Here is a 17,690-nt window from a genome sequence, read left to right on the forward strand (position 1 = left end):
CCACCCAGACAAGATGCCACTCTGCTAGCAGTCTGCACCTAATTGCATGCTTAGGTCAGCGGTTCTCCGCTCCGTCATTACCGCTCAGTGTCGAGATTTCTGCTTTCCCTAACAGAACGTGACTTTTAGTGCGAGTAAGAGACAGTCTTTTGTTCACCCGCAGAAGCTCACCGTGAAGGAATTATCCGAAAGTTTCAGCCGAAGAGATTTCAAATATATGAAGAAGAATGTCCAGGATGTGCAATTCTTGGGAGCGGAGGTGCATATTTGCTACAAGCTTTTAAAGAAATCATTCAAACTTACAATCAGGTGTATGATATATAAGGCACACCAATCGTTTGTATCGATGTACTGTAAAGCTGCATTTCTTCCCCGTTCACTGTTTCCCCATCAGGCAGCCTCTTCATCCATTTATCTTAACCCAACCATTGCACTTTCCCCCAGAGGTTTAGACCAGGTCAATGACATACCTATGCACCTGCCTCTCCCTCCCTCCCTCCCTCTCTCTCTCTCTAGCCTCGTCAGGCGTTAGACCAGTCTAGCTGAGCCCTGTGCACTGAAAGACATCATTAATCAACTGCTCTGAGCTTTGGGGCCCTTCAGCTCCCTTTAATTACTTTTGTTTTATGTTCCCACCGACATCCACATTCATTTATTATGCCTGGACAACAGAGCGCTGTCCTGCCAGGTGTGTTGCGTTTGTGTGTTTGTGCGTTTGTGTGTGTGTGTACAAGGGTGTGTTGGTGCATGCGTGCCCACTCATCAGATAACAGGACTGGCATATTGATTTCTTCTGCATGCTGAATTTACTGCTCTGATAGAGGCAGTTTGGGTAAGATATCCAGGGGAAGGCCTGCAAAAAAAAAACAACCTCCTTACTAAGATGCAAGACGAACTAAGAGCTACACTTCCCTGGAGCCCGCTCCCTCCAGGGGAAACATCACTAACAATTTAGATTAATAAAAGAGCAAGTTTCATAGAGATATCAATAGCTGGTTGTTTGTTTTGATTATCATAGAGTTGTCACCTTCCTCAAACTCACTTAAGCTCTTTAAGAATATGTCTATATGGTAGCCTGAGGCACTCAACAGAGTGATGAAGCTCCATTAGCTCCGTTAGCTAGTTCAATTCTGCTAAAGCAAGGAACGAAACCGATCGCACACTCGTCTCATTACAAAGCCTGTAGCATGTTGATAGTTATGCACACAAAGTTCCACCATTTTTTTTCCCTCCTTCGTCGAATTTAAACGAAACTCGCGTGGCATGTCTCCAGTGAGTTTAATCAGGATTGCTGAGTATCAGCATCAGGCACTTCAGACTTCGGTTAATACTCGCCCCCAGAGCGTGTACACCTGAGCTGGTGAGATTCTGTCCGCATGTTTCTGAGGTACAGGTTTTGGTATTTGTGGTGACCACGAAATCTGTACCCAATTTCAAGTCATTCCGATTTACACTGTGAGGGGCGTAGCCTTTTCAAAACGGAGCCTTTGGTCCTTAATTACAGCACCACCATCTGGCCGATTGGGTTCTTATTTCTTGGAAAGCACATGCACATCATCTCCAGTTTGAGGCCCAGTTTCTACCTCATTTCTGCTCATGGTGATTTGAGCCGTTTGGATAGAAAAAAATAATAATAGCAATAATATAATATACAAACACAGTAGGAGTCTGCCCTTTAGGACTTGAACTGTACCTGAAGTTTAAAGTGTCATTGTCCAGTTCTTCTTACTCCCCATAGCTAAAGCTGAGACCGTGGATGACAAACACCACCCTGCCGTATTCCCCTCGCCCGGAGGACTGTTGAGCCTCGCCGAGCAGCCGTTTAACCCAGATTAGCCCCATGCTCTGATCTGCCGATAGATATTCAGCTCAGCTACTCCTCCGCTTATCCCCTCTTCTTCCACTCCTTCTTTTTTCCTCCCTTCGGGAACTCTTATCTGTGGGCAGAAACATTTTCACCGTTTCAGAGCTGGCGATATGTGATAGCACAGGTTGGAGAGAGGGAGGAAGGGAGACAGGACAGAAACAAGTGAAACTCATATTTGGTATTAATAATTCATCATCATCTTTCCATGACCCTTCCAGACAGACACACAACTGCAGAGTATCATCCTTAGCGCCTCAAAACAAGGCTACACAGATAAAAGCGTGTTTTTTGACTCTTGCAGATAAGCCTGTTTTTATAAGCTCCTTTCCCAGAAATATCACTGCAGTCAACGACAGAAATATCTGAGGAGTGTCAAGCAAGATTTGGGTGTTGTTCAGAGGATCATTTTTTTGTTTTCTACATTAAAGCTCCTGAAAATATATAAACAATCACCAAAAGACCCTATCTTTAATCAAACTGTGAACATTGAACGCAGCAATTTTGATCTTGTTTGCAAGCAGCTGACGGATGCACATGATGATGGCAGTGCAGGAAAACTGCTAAAACACCTCAGGTATAGAAAACATGACACCCTGTTTCAGCTGTAACACAGGAATGTAAGAACAGATTTTTTCTATAGCCGCCAGTTTATAAGAATCAAAGTGCAACTCACTCATAGAACCAATGTCCGACAAGTATACAGTAAGAAGTCCATCGTTGCACAGAAAGGGAAACTTCTGCACTGTGAGCAGCTTCAGTAGAGCTTAAAAAATGGAATCGAACCTTTTTACCGCTGCACCAGTTCAATGTAAAAGCCTCTCACGTGTACTGACTGTACTATTGTTGTACCTACCTCTAATTTCATGTTTATCAAACATACCGATAAAATTGACATATTTATTTGAAAACAAACACTTCATGGCCCGTTATTGCAGTTTCTGAACAGTAATTCCAGGAAATATTGGAATTTACTAACTAAAATAGAAGAAGATGCGCTTGGTTGAGGGAAACAGAGAACGTCATTTATTCACCATACACGAATGTGTGTGTGTGAAAAAAGATACCTGTTTGCATCTGCAAGGCCAGTGGTGTGCCAGCGTTAAGTGACTTCTTTTAATGAAGAATGTTATTCTCACTCAATCTCACTCTTTCTCCTTCACACACACACACACATCTCACTCTTTCTCCTTCACACACACACACACACACACACACACACACACACACACACAGACAGACAGACACACAGTTATCTGCCAAGAAAGAGTCTCAGAGCTGAGGAAGTGGACTCTGCCACCTTTAGCTCTTGTTAATCCCCCTGAGCTCACAGACTGGTCCGATTGGACACATTCACTGCTACAGACAAAGTAAGCTGTGTGTGTCTGTGTGTGTGTCTGTGTGTGTCTGTGTGTGTGTGTGTGTGTGTGTGTGTGTGTCCGCTTGTACAGCTGTGTTAGAGAGCACATGCGTGTGATGTGTGTCTGTTTGATGGTGTTCTGTGTGCTGATATTCAGCCTCTGTGCTTCACTGTTGTGCCACTAAGCGTTCACCTGGAAACCCTCTCAGTGACTTAGCACAGCACCAGCCTCTAAACCTCTGCGATTTTTTTTTTATTCCTGTCAAACCTCCCACACTGCACTTGGCAAGTTGCAGGCAAAACTGCTGGTTGCTGTTCTTGGTTTTTGGCTTCTATTACTTTTGTTTGTTTGTTTTTCTCTTTTTCACTTTTGACAATCCTGCAGAGATGTGCTATAATTTGAGTTATTGTGCTAAGTATTTTGTGTGACAGGTATTAATGACTTTCTGTCATTCAGCCTTTTGTCAAGGGAGAAAACAGAATTTTTTACACCGCCAGGGCCGGATTTACTAAGGTGAAAGTGCAAGGCAGATTTGAGTTGTGTCTTGCATTCAGTTTGTGCTCATAATCAGCATAAACCAAGCATGTAACTGGATAAGCACGTGGGACGACCCTCCATGTATACCCTGCAATGGCTCAGATTTGTCTGGAATCATTGTCAAGCTCAGAAAAGAAATGATAATGTTGTTATTCACAAGTGCAGAGTTGAGAAAAATTCTCATTTTCTCAGCTGCAATACAGCAGGAAATGTGTGTATTCACCAGTACTCATGAAATAACACACTGAAGACTTAATTTCATGTAGTTAGGGCCTAAATATTCTTCATATAGTAAGAAAACTCAGTATCAGTACTCATGATGAAAATGCACCATTTTCATTTATGTAGTGTTTGTTGATATGTTCCTTTATTTTAACCAAACCCTATTTGGGTTTTATTAATTATCATAACTATAACACGTTTTGATGTACTTTCAAGCAAATACATATTGAAGCATCCGTAACTATTGTGTGAACAGTTTCGGTTACAATGTAACATATGAAAAAAGTCCTTTACATTGTGTTATAAACATTTATTAACTGTATTTAAAACTGTATGTGATCGTGTTCAAAAGTCATAACGAGAGGTGATTGTAAATTATTTTAACTATATCTGGTGACAAATACAGAAATAAGTGCTTACAATGTTCTTACAGCTGCTTAAAACTGAGTTCTTGAAGGTTATTTTCTGTGATAAACCAAGCGTTTATATACAGCTTATCATAGGGATGTTAAAGCGGTGTGTTCCTGATATATTCTGTACATGAGAGGCAACAGGGACATTGTGTTTTAAAGTGTCTGTTCTGTGTCTTACAGATGTCACATTCGTGTGATCGACACGTTTGGGACGGAGCCAGCTTACAATCATGAGGAGTATGCAACGTTGCACGGTTACCGGACCAACTGGGGCTACTGGAACCTCAACGCCCGGCAGTACATGACCATGTTTCGTAAGAACCAAAACCACTTCCCTCATCTTAAAACATCTGAATTTCATATGGTTTTTGATCTTCTGTAACACACTCTACACACTGTCGGTGTACTGATATAACAGAACTCTTAATGGTCTCTCTCTCCCACACACACACACACACACACACACACACACACACACACACACACTGATCTGTCATCAGCTTTGACAGTTATTCTAAAAATGATAAAATGACTCCAACTCAGTGTTTTCACTTTCTTTGACAGGTGTGGCTGCTTGCTCATTTGGAATAATGTGTTTAATGCAGCTATTTTCAGCACCACCACAGCTTCTAGTGTCCTTTCAAGCTGTTATCTGTTCTTTACTTCTTCGCTTTTTCTTCGTCTGTTTCATGCTACACAATATGTCTGATCTGCTGTTTGCAAGCCCTTGTCGTTGTCTGTCTTCTGACTGAAACACTGACAGCATAACTCTCTACTGCTCTCATATTCAGCACAGGAGCTTCAGTTTCAATGACCTTTCAGCTATAGTTGCCACTCCGCAGCAGGATCATCATAATGCCAGTATGTGGCCTACTGTAGACGCCCACTGTCCTAAGCTAGTGTGACCGACTGAGGAGGAACAGCCGTGACTTATTACTTTTATTCAAAGTATGAGAATCTGTACTGCAAAAAATCTTAAACAGAATTAGTTGGTTTAGTTCCTTTCCTAGAGGAAGCAGGTGTAAAATCCTGAGTTTGATTATGCAAACTTAAAGTCAGTACTTGAAAACCCGTCTCATCACACTTCAGTACTTTCAGAACCATCACACACAGCCAACAGCAGCTGGCTTTATGACACTCACTCTTTGTAATATTTAGGGAACCGATAATCACTCACTCACTCAGCCGTTGAACTGAAACAAACAAGGATGCATTGCTCCTTTTCTGTCTTTCCTCTCTGTCTCTTACTCACAGTAAACTTTCTGTCTCTCTGTGTGCATTGTTCTCTCTGTCTTTACTACCATCCTGCCTTTCCTTACTCTTTACACAAACACATGCACACATGCAGCTCACACGCCAGACAACTCATTCATGGGTTTCGTTTCGGAGGAGCTGAATGAGACGGAGAAGAGGAGCATCCAGCAGAACAAAGTGAACAACATGGCTGTCGTGTACGGGAAGGAGGCCAGCATGTGGAAGGTAATTACTCACATGTACAGCAAATACACACACAAATGTGCATTTAGAATCATGTGCACATTTGCATGAATGGTGCACATATGTTCATGCATGCATCCTCGTACTGTATGTAGACAATGTAGAGCAGTTTAATAAATCCAATGCATGGGAAACCACACATGCATCGAAAGGTTTCATTGTATGTTGCTTAGTTCAATTCAAAAATGAGACGAGTCCATCATACAGCCTCTTTCAGCGTTGACGCATGCAGACTCACACACAGACACACAACACCCCCGAACAATGTGCTGCAGTATTAACGGAAGAATCCAACGGCAGCATTTTGCACACTCCGCTGTTTGCACCATTACAGCGCCGCTTCTTGTAGCTCTATATACACAATTGCACGGCTTTAATTTACAGGCAATTTTCCTCTCAAAAGCTGTCTGCTTGTTCCTCTGCACACTGCAGAGGAGCACAGTTGTGCCTCCATTGTTAAAGTGATTATAAAGATGTTGTTTGCTGCCATCACTTTCCACCGTCTGTCTATACAATTCCCTGGATTTTTTTCAAGTCGCAGCTTGTGAGAGTGACAAGCACAGAACAGAGATGAATGGTTCAAAAAGCACAATACTATAATGTGCAAAAGCCTGGTGAAAAGGCAGGAAATGCCTCCTCTCGCTGTTGTTTTTCCTGTTCTTGTCTATCTACATTTTTATCTGATTCTCTCTCTCTCTCTCTCTCTCTCTCTCTCTCTCTCCCTCTCTCTCTGTTGCGGCGTATCCGGCGGCTGCATGCTGATTAGCTTCAGGTAAGAGCCTGTTACTTTAACCACATATTCCTGCTCTGTCCATCTCACAACCTATATTGTATGCAAAAAAGTTACTCTGAGCTTTTAACATGTCACACAAGCATGCATGCAAACACACGTATTGTCCGGGTTTTATCCCGAAAATGGATTTATGAGAAGCTACTTGTCGCAAATTCACAAGTACACTCAAATGCATTTCAGGCTTCACAGGACAGCTATCATTCCTCGAGTTTTATCGACAACAGTCATTATCTTTTTATCCTCTTGTCAGAAGGCACAATGACTAGTCAGGCAGCCAGTCATGTGAAGGATGGAAGTTTTGTGCTGTAACACAGCAGTTCAGTTTCTTCCAACTGAAACATTTGACAACATAGCTCTGCTAATGTGGCTAATGCAGCGCTAACGATGATGTTGGTCCTCTCAAGTTGCTCCCACCTTATGTGTGGATACTGTTTCATCATTTTAAGCTTAATTGAGAAGTCTGCTTTTGTCTGTCTGTCTGAAATCAAGGACCCGTTTTTTTGTTTTTTGTTTTTCTTTAATTAACAAAAATCTCATGCCCATCTGCCACCATTTTCTTTGTAAACCACATTTCTGTCATGTGAAAGCGGAAAGCTTGACAGCTGCATAGCAACTGTAGGGAGGGTGAGGCTCAGCAAATCTTTTTTTCCCTGTACTCATCGTACCCTTCCGACATAACATGCAAATTGAACTCAACATGTTTATGTCCTGCAAACAGTTTTCTACATTAGAAAAAATGAGGTGAGGGATCAAAACCAGCACAGCCGATCATACTTATTACCAGTGCTAATCCAATGTTGAGAGAGTTCACTCGACATGGGGAGAGAGAGCGAGCGAGGGGGGGAGAGAGAGAGAGAGAGAGAGAGAGAGAGAGAGAGAGAGAGAGAGAGAGAGAGAGAGAGAGAGCTGCTCGTGCAGTTTATGGAATCTGCACTCTTCCACGCCTGTGTTTCTCCTTCTGCTAATTCATGTTGTCTGTTGCACTTAGCGCTTGAGCTAATCTCCTAATTGGCTGGGAAAATCCTTGCAGAGCAAGCTATCGATCGCAACAGCCTCCAATTACAGCTGGGGAGGGGGGCGACACCGCAGCACGGGGATACAGTAAGCTGCTTAACACCAGACGGCCAGTCAATACTCTGGCCCAGGGTTACGCTCCGTTCACATGATTCAGTTTTGGCTGTCCACTGATGCTGGTTGGTTTTTGTTCTCCCAGTCATCACGGTCAACCTTGACTTTGAAAGTGTGTCCCTCTGGCTGTCTCACAGTGGAGTTTAATGCTATTATTCCTTAGAAATATAAGCAGAGATGTATGCATCGCCATGAGTAAGTGCAAGTATTGCTTTATCGGATTTAGCTCTTCTCTGCCCATACATCATCATACCACTGTGGATACAATGCAGAATTTTTCACCTGCTGCCTCTAACGATCTAGAAGAGGTGATACAGCCATTAAGCTCCTCCAGCTGCTCCCTTGACCCAATTCCCACAACATTTTTCAAACGTGTATTTGCTATCTGTCACATGAATATTATCAACAGTTTACAATCAGATGTCTTCCCCTTTTCCATCAAACATGCTATTATTAAATAGATTAAGTTAAATGCTACAGTCAGACTACTCACTGGGACAAGAAAAAACAAACATATTACTCCTGTACTGAGTTCACTTCACTGGTTTCTGATGAAGTACACCATTGATCTCTGACGTGCTCACTGTTCACAAACCCTCCAGAACCCTCAGATCATCAGACACTGGTCTCCTTACTGTACCCATGATCACAAGTAAATCTGGTGCAGGTGCATTCAGTAACTGTGGTCCCGCTCTCTGAAACAAACAGCCTGATCATACAAGATGTACCACAAGTGTTTGTGTGTATGTGAGGTTTGAGAATGTGCTGGTAGTGGGGCTGTGGTATGGCATTCATGTATGTAGCTGTTTGATGTATTTGGTTTGGTTTTATGCATTTGTGTACTCTGAGGTTGTACGGAAGGTGGGAACAATTTTCCTTGCAAACGGACAGATAAATCTAATCTCTAATCTCTAAGGGATGATCATTTTTATGACTTTTCCATTACATGGGTTTTAATATGTCTTCATGATCTGTGAAATCTGCTAAATAAATCTGTTTGACGTGACTTAATCGCGTCTCTCTTGCTCACCGGCACAATCATTTTGCCAGGGGTACCTACCTGCTGAAAGAGTTCAATGATCAAAAAATCTTGTTTTTCTTCTTTTAGCGCTGTACTGTACAAACATACTGACATCAAAAGGTTGGCGTCTACACACACAGAAAGCGGACAGCTCACACAAAGAGACAAAACAAGCACAACATGGCATTCTTTAATCATAGTCCTCTCTATGCTGTTCTTTTCTGACAGACTCCCTCCTCGCTTCGCCCTTTGCCCTCAATCTCACCAACCCATCTTTTTTCCCCTCCTCTCCCAGCAGGGTAAGGAGGGTTTCCTGCAGATTCTCCACAGGTACATGGAGGTCCACGGCACAGTGTATTATGAGACCCAGAGACCTCCAGAAGTCCCGGCCTTTGTGAAGAACCATGGCCTGCTGCCCCAGCATGAGCTGCAGCAACTGCTGCGGAAGGCCAAGGCAAGAAAATATCGCCTACACACATCCTTTATCTGCTGAATTCTCACTGCTGGTGTCATTCTGAATGTACACACACTCTTCCTCTGCAGCTTCTATTCTGCCTTTCTCTTCTTACACTTCCTACTTCTCCAGAAACACACACAACAAATTACAGTAACTCATCTAAAAACGTGTTGAAGTTAATTACCATAATTACAAAAAATAACATTCCTGATTATTTTTCTAGCTCTTCATTGGCTTTGGTTTCCCCTATGAAGGCCCAGCCCCCCTGGAGGCGATAGCCAATGGCTGCATCTTCCTGCAGCCCAAGTTCCACCCACCTCACAGCTCACTCAATCACGAGTTCTTCAGAGGCAAACCCACGTCGAGAGAGGTGAGCTCATTACTGCTCATTAATCCCCACCATCAGTCATCGATGAGAATATTTTGGCCCCGCACTTCCAGCTGTGTTGCCAGGTAACTTTATTCATTCACCCTTTAAAAGAACTGGCACAAACTGTAGGCCCAGACAACACATGTTAGCGCTTGATAAGAGGCGAGAACAAAGTGTTCCTAGAACACCGAGATATGTTGTTACTAATGATTGCATGTGTAAGTCTTGCAGTCCATTCTTCTGGCCCAGGACGTTCTTCATAGCCCTCAGAGGAACATCCTTGAAACACTGCAAACAGCTGATGTGCTAGCTCTGCTCTAAATGCATTGCACTTGAGACATTTTCCATTAGCATAAAATATTTGTATTTTTCAACATGTAAAATGATAACTGATGATATGCACTTAATCCAATCAAATAGCCATCACTGTAAGAAAAAGTTAAGAATTAGCAAGATGATCTAACTCCCCACGAGAACCTTTTAAGGCCATTTAAGACATTTTAGACATATAGAACTGTTAATGTATGCCTTGCACGTGTTTTCTGAAGGTGTCCTCCCAGCACCCGTATGCAGAGCAGTACATCGGCAGACCTCATGTCATGACGGTGGATTACAACAACTCCCTGGAGTTTGACTCTGCCATCAGGGAAATCGTGAGGACCAAGGTACTCATACACACTGTAAATCACAAAGGACAGAATAGAGATTGTACATTGTGTAACAGTACTTATAATTCCCTCTGATGCAGCTAAGCTGTCAGGCTATGACATTAAATTGAAAAAGAAAAGCCTTCACTATCCATTCAACTTCTCCTGCGGTCAAATCAGTCATCGACATCTTAATGTGTGACGTGTCGAGATAAAGGGTTTTTAAACTTTGATACAACCGCACAGCAGCTTTATCCACAGTGCAGCTTTGCCAGCATGTAGGTAGCCCTCTGATATTACAAAGTGCTGAACTTTTCCATGCAGGGAATGTGGGCTGATAGAGAATATGAGGATGCCAAGAGTGGGAGAGAGGTTAATTAAGGAGTCAGCCGAGGATATTAAATCTTTCTGGAAAGAACGACAAAGGGGGAGAAAATGGGAAAAGAATAGAGAGATGAACGTACAGACGGAGAAACAGGCAGATTGAGAGGGAGAGTGAGGCTCAGATCGACTAAATGTCTGCATAGTCTGTTCTCATTAAAAAGGAAGACTGATGTGCCAACCGGGCAAAACTTGCTCTCTAAAATACCCACAGCACAAACCGTCTGTATCTCAGACTAAGTAATGTTTAAAATGTTAAGATTACAGGTGCTTCAAGTGCGTAGAATGGAGGGTTTGAGAGAGTGAACAGTGGATCTCTACTCTGCACACAGCTTTAATAGTCAACCCACTCATGGAAATTGCAGAAAAACATACTTTTTGCCATTTCAAGCACAAAAATAATACAGGTCTGTTGCAACTTGATTGTTCAGTGGCTATTTTTAAATCTGAGTGATACTTACTGCTGAAGAAATCATGCTCATAGCATATGATACTGTTTGCAAACGTCAGCGCGAGTCAAGACGTGGCTTTGGCGTTATTTCTTTCCATTTCAGCCATGTAGCTAATTCCATATTGTATTTCATAGAGGGAGTCAGCCGCAGTAATGCTCCAACAAAGCGTCAACCTCAACGGCATGAAGGGCACTGAGGGATCATGTGCAGCAGGAAGACAGCTGTCTGCATGATCCTTTAAACACTCTGTAATAGTGTGTGCCTTTAGCAGATTAGAAAGTAGTGTGCATGGAGATTAGAGGAAAGGTGATATCTGTAGTGATGTGTGTGTGTGCGTGCGTGCGTGCGTGCGTGCGTGCGTGCGTGCGTGCGTGCGTGCGTGCGTGCGTGCGTGCGTGCGTGCGTGCGTGTGTGTGTCTGCTCTCTGCATCTCGTCTGTGTTGTCAGACAAGCTACAGTTCAACAGCACTGGCTGACTACTGTGTCTCTGTCTGCAAAGTCAGACCACTGAGAGAGAGCTGATGGACCCCTTCACCCTTCACTGGAGGCACAATCTCCCAGCTAACACACACACACACACACACACACACACACACACACACACACACACACACACACACAGAGTCAGATAATATTCTTCTTTTGCATCTATTCAAACAAAAACACATAACCACTATTGGACAGACACCGGAGTTGCACAGCACACAGAGCCTAACCTGCACATTAATGCCATCAACTTCCAGTCACACACTCAAACATACACACTTTGCATGCGTATGTGTATGTGTCTGTGTCTGTGTATGTGTGTGTGAGTGTGTATGTGTGTGTTTTTAGTAGAGGCTCATGTTCAGTCATGCAGGACAAAGCAATCTCTGGCTGGGTAACAAATCCTCATGTTCCAATAAATCCTTTCTTCATCTCTTTCTTTCCCTCGTTCTTTGTTTCTCTCTTTCTTTATTTATTTCTCATCCTTGGTTTTGTCGTCCCCGGTCCCTCCTTTCTGTCTCTGTATTATTCAGTCTCTGTCCTTCAGTCTTTGTCCCTCTGTCCCTCCGACCTGTTGTTGTTTGCAGTAGAAGACCTTTGCGGGGTCTGTGGCTTTCAGTATTCTCTGCTGTAGCTGACTGAACTGGTATTTGCTCTCATTTAATAGAAGATGAAGCTTATTTTCATTTTCATTTTTGGGAAAAGTACAATATTTTTGGTTTGTGGCTTAAACGTTGTCAACCGTCTTTATTCGCAAAACAATCTAATCTTTTTAGCCAGGGGTGGCTCCTATAAATGAGACTATGCTCTAAGTCACCCTGCCTGGTTAAGTAAAGCTAAATGAGAGAAGTGACAGAAGGAATAGGAGCGAGTATCTTATATACAGTAGACTGTTGTTGCCGGAAGCTCGTTTGTCCACGTGTTTACTTTCTGCTCCAGCTGAGTCGATTAACATAAGGCTTTAATCAGAACTTTCTAAATTGCATCATCCCTGCGTGCTTGCTTCTCAGCGGGTTTCACTTGAAATGGGCCAAGTTTGATTTCACACATGGTTTAGCATTAGACCGCTTTGACTTCAGATCAGAAATGCAATTTAGAGAGTCGAGTATCATTGACAAAGGCAGGTCTTTTGCATTAGGGTGTAAAGACAAGCTGCTTCGATCTCTCTGATGTGTGGTGTCCTTTAAACACGGAGAAGTCTTCTCATTTGTTACACTTTGGTGACAATGGATTCGAAGTCAGTCATGAAGCTTTCGCATTGTTATATCTGATTTTCTGGCTGATTTCCAATGAGGATAAATCAACAAAAAAAAAGCAGTTTTTAAAATCCCCTAATTCAATTTGTATTAATCCTGCTGTTGCAGTTGCAGCCGCTTTACATTCATCCAGTTTGTGTCACACAGTTTGTTAGCCTGCGTTGAACATGTCGGTATCAGCGACAAACACAAAAGAATACATATATAGTGAATCCAGCTCATCGCTAATTAGGCCAATCAAGTGTGCTTTAGTTATAAAACCGGCACATCACAGTAAGGGATGATCTATTGGTATGCAAATAAAGCCTAATGAGTTTCCAAGCAGTGACACACTGTGATTAGGCCTCGCAGAAATGCGACAATAGAAAAATCTATCTGTTGAAATTAACAAGGAGCAGAGACAATTTATTGCAATTAGTGTGAACAATGAAGTGACAGCGAAAAAAAAAAGTAAACTTTAACGTGTGCAAAATAACATGGAAATAACAGTGGGCTGAGAAATGTTTGTGTTTCAGGTTGAGCCATATCTGCCTTATGAGTACACCTGTGAGGGGATGCTGGAGAGAGTCCATTCCTACATCCAGCATCAGGTGAGGTCCATGTGAAGACGAACACAGAGCGCCGCACAAAACACACACCTGCAGAGATTCTCAGTCGCTCCCCTTCCTTCTCTCTCAAACCAGCCCTCAAACTCCCCACTCTGCTCAATATTTCATAGTTGTGTGCATGTGCATTCAACACCTAGAACATTGTGTATCTCTGCTTGTGTGTGTGTGTGTGTGTGCGTCAGTGTCTCTGTGCTCCATGTATGTGGACTTGTGATTAATCTACATGCTAACTCTCATTATGAACCACATATCTGCCCTCTGGCTCTAAAGCAGAAGGTCTACTGACACTAATGAGGAAGGATGAGTAAGGAGGAAGAGCAGAAGTGTGGGCATGATGGTGATGGAGGACTGGGATGAAGGAAAGGGTTTTTTTTTTTTTAATAATCCCACACTAGATGTCAGACAAACTGCCAAGAGTTTCTCAACAGCTTTTGACTGCTCCTGACCGTCAGCTGGCGTGGACACAGAAACCTCGACTACAGCATTCGTACTGTCGAAAGACAAACAGGAGATTTAACAGACCAGTGCTTACAGTTAGTCAGCGATGTGCTTTCTTCAGTGTTTCTGAAGACACACTGGCCTGCTGTAGCAGTTAAGGCTAAATGAGCTCCTTCTTTTAATGCTAATGCTGCTGCATGAGCAATAAATAGGAGGCTGTTGTTGAAAGGTGTTGTACAAATCAACTTGTCTTTTGATGCTTTTAGATGTCATATAGAGATAAATTACACCCCCACACCAGCAGCCAACAAATGTATTGATTACCAAAAATTGTCTTCAGGTAACATAAAACACATTTGATATCGGTTAGCTTAACTTGTAATATTAATTAGATATTATTTCCTCAGTTTGAAGCGACAGCCTGCTCTATTTTGAATGAATTAGAGTAGGTGGGTAGCAGCATTCTGCAGCATATGACACAAGCTGCTAGTAGTAGCCAGCAGCTGTGGAGGTGGAGACACAGAGAGAGAACCACCGCTGTTGAAGGAGAAGTTCACGTTTTCTCAAGTCTATCTTAAAACAATAATCAGGTGCTCATATGGACACTGAAACAGTTTCTACCTGTTCGGCTGCTCCCTATTCATACTGTCCACAAAGAGATGTAGACATAGATACACATGTTAAACAAATCCACAAATGTATGTGCTTAAAAGGGTTTGCAATTTTCATCAAAACTGTATTTGGATGTTCGTTCTGTTTCAGCCAATCACTCCAGTTGATCTGATGGTGTACAGTAAGGGACCCAAAAAGAGGATTTGGTGCTAAAGAGACTGTATCTTTGAAGGATCTCTGCTTGATTCGACTAACTCAGACTGTGAAGCCTCATTGTAGCTTCGGATAAACTCGATCGTGTATATGTTGCACAAACCGATGACTGTGGATTTTGCCTCCCATCACTTGGATGGAATTCCTGTTAGGAAGGGATGCATGAACGAGAGGAATGATTACAGCAAGAAGAAACTATGTCAGCATCCATATGGGCATGAGAGTAATGTTTTAAGACGGCCTTGTGAACCTCTCTTTTAATTTACCTGTTAGTGAGCTGCATCACTGCCTGTAAACACAATAAAAGACACATTGTCCAACAGTCTACCACTATTATATGACTGCTAAACTAATGCCACCATATCTTCCACCTCCAGGACTTTTGTGCCCCAGAGCCTCCCTTCATCCCAGCCAACCTCTCCAGACAGGGGTCTGCTGGTGGGAGCAGGATTACAGGGCCTCTGTTTGTGCCCCTGCCCAATTCCACAGCCCTTGGCTGGGCGTCCAATGTGACGGCTCCCCCTGCCTGGCCTCCTCTCAGCTCCCTCAGGCTGGTGGTATCTCAAGAGGGCCAGTCCTGTGTGGAGGCGTGCCATTCAGCCGGTCTCATCTGTGAGCCCGCTCACTTCCGCTTCATCAACAACAAAGAGGCCCTGCACGGGTGAGTCAGCCGGGAGTAATGTCCGTCTGAGTTACGTGAGCATACCTGGTTGGAAGCTGCACAAGTACAAAACTTGCTGTCTGTCAACCAAACCTGGAAACTTCAGTCCCAGCAAGCCGGTGCACCACTCCTTCAGTTTACCCAGAGAGACATTCCTGAGGCATGAAGCAGGTCGATTTCACCCGTCTTCATACTTTTTGTTACAGTAACATTTGAATTCCTCAGTCACGGTGTTTGGACTTTTTCCATGCCCACAAAAATCAGGATGATTATGACTGTGATGGTTTGACGTTTCATCACAGATTTTCCCCACTTACGAGTGCTCTCTCTCTCTCTCTCTCTCTCTCTCTCAGCTAGACCGTCTGTCGTCTGTCACAACACTGTCAGTCATGTCTAAATGGAATACAGACACAAGTTGAAAACAAACAAGTTATTTTGGAAGATATTTGGTTCATCTATCAGCACAAAAATCCAAATCCCCTCAACGAATAACAACAGCTCTGTATCTTAAAGGCTCCAGGTGGTTTCACTGCCTGGCTGGTAAACCTCTCCAGTATAAGTTAACCCTGAGGACAGGTGAGGCTGTTTCTCACCAGCTTACTCAGTTTACTGCACCAGCTCCAGGCGAACCAGAAACTTAACTTTCAGACGCTTCCTTTTCTGGAGCTCTGACACAAGAAAGACAGCCTGCTGCTGTTTGAGTCTCTCCTCCAAACATTTCATCGTTCTCTTTTTAAATTGGAATCTGAGGTCTGAATCTGTCCCTAATTTCCATTTATTTTGAGGTTATTCCAATTCCACTTCCCTGTTACTTGTCTGAAATAAAATAACTTTGATTACTTGTATTTTCTAAGTTTCTTATCCTCTCAAGAGAGGCTCCCCTGTGATTAAACCCAGTGAACTGCTTATTTTAGGGTGTGCACAGACCTCTGCTCCTCTGTTTCCCCTCAGGTTGGAGGTGCAGTGCGAGGTGGTGGACTCCGAGATCAACCACATCCTCCCAGCCTTCTCGGTGGTGCGGCAGGAGTGCGGCCTCCAGCGGGAGCCCCTCCTCTTCAGCTGTGCAGGACACTCCCCCAAATACAGGCGCCTTTGCCCCTGCAGGGACTTCCGCCGCGGCCAGGTGGCGCTGTGCAGAGACTGTCTATAGTGATGGGACAGGTGAAGGACAGATGCAGAAGAATTGGACACAGATTGAGGGTGGGGAAGGGAACCCACAGGTACAAAGCTGCGGCAAAATGACCTGATGGTGCACAGAGGTATGTGGGATGATGAGGAACATGCATGGATTGTAGTGCTGGAAGTAGGCATGAAATGTCTGGTTGACTGTAATTGTTGTAACAGCTGTTAGACTGTACCTGGAGATAAAAAGCAGTAAGACGTCTTAGAGCAGAGCTCCAGTGATACCAGGTGTCATTGCAACCAGGGGCAAAGGCCTTTATTACTGACAAAATTTCACATTAACCCTCCAACCACAGGATAATAGTTTCTGCAAGATGTTCACCGGTGATGTGATACACAACATTTCATTTTTGGAACTGTGCCTCACCAAAAATAATGGGTTTAAGTTGGAAAATATACACTTTAAGAAGTGTGTGATTGCAGAGAAAGTCAGTATTGGGACTATAGTGTCATTCCATGACAGAGACTTCAAATATCTTGGCTTGGAGAAGGCAACCTCGGGTCAATATCCAATCTCCTCTCTGCACTTGGACAAAGGATGATGGACAACCAGGTTATCTCCCTCGCTTTTTCTCCCCTCCTCCAGTGATGGGCAGAGTCATTTATCAGACTGAACCCCAAGTCTGAGGCAACATCGGTCAATGCAATCATCTCTGGTCATGAAAAAGAAAGGAGGAGGAGGAGGACAGGGGACAAAGATAAAGGGTACAAGATTATTTTTCAATAAATACGCCTTTAGAGCTCTCGACTGGATTTTTAAAGAGTCCTCTGGGCTTTATGATGGAAAAACAAATCATGAAATAAAAAACAAAATTAGAACGGATCCAAGTGTTGAGGTGGTTTTTATGTAACACATCACCTTCACTCAGTTCCTTTTGTTCTTTTCAGGTTGGAGTGTTTCTTCTACACCCATCTCTAACAATCCTCCCACCACTCACATTCATCTGGATTTCAATCAATCCGTCCAACCGCAGGCAGAATCGTTTTGATCTTTTAAACATGGAGTCGACAGACGGCTCTGGTCGAAGCTGTCGATAAGAAGTGAGGCAGCAAGTGACAGAGGGGAGGGAATCAGATTTCAGATTAGGGAC

At 43.3% G+C, this 17,690-nt stretch overlaps 1 protein-coding gene across 1 annotated transcript in view; it reads left to right on the forward strand.

Moving 5' to 3' along the window:
* Positions 1 to 17,422, forward strand: part of LOC143319398 (alpha-1,6-mannosylglycoprotein 6-beta-N-acetylglucosaminyltransferase B-like) — a 102,957-nt gene extending 85,535 nt beyond the window's left edge. Inside the window, exons 10-17 of the mRNA XM_076728354.1 lie at positions 4,578 to 4,711; positions 5,746 to 5,876; positions 9,132 to 9,290; positions 9,517 to 9,663; positions 10,212 to 10,328; positions 13,401 to 13,475; positions 15,134 to 15,417; positions 16,369 to 17,422. Coding sequence (XP_076584469.1) covers positions 4,578 to 4,711; positions 5,746 to 5,876; positions 9,132 to 9,290; positions 9,517 to 9,663; positions 10,212 to 10,328; positions 13,401 to 13,475; positions 15,134 to 15,417; positions 16,369 to 16,567 — 1,246 coding nt within the window. The 3' untranslated portion in view covers positions 16,568 to 17,422. The remainder of the gene's footprint in view (positions 1 to 4,577; positions 4,712 to 5,745; positions 5,877 to 9,131; positions 9,291 to 9,516; positions 9,664 to 10,211; positions 10,329 to 13,400; positions 13,476 to 15,133; positions 15,418 to 16,368) is intronic.
* The last annotated feature ends 268 nt before the right edge of the window (positions 17,423 to 17,690 follow it).

This window comes from Chaetodon auriga, chromosome 4 (genome assembly GCF_051107435.1).
Source record: "Chaetodon auriga isolate fChaAug3 chromosome 4, fChaAug3.hap1, whole genome shotgun sequence".
Classification (NCBI taxonomy): Eukaryota; Metazoa; Chordata; class Actinopteri; order Chaetodontiformes; family Chaetodontidae; genus Chaetodon; species Chaetodon auriga.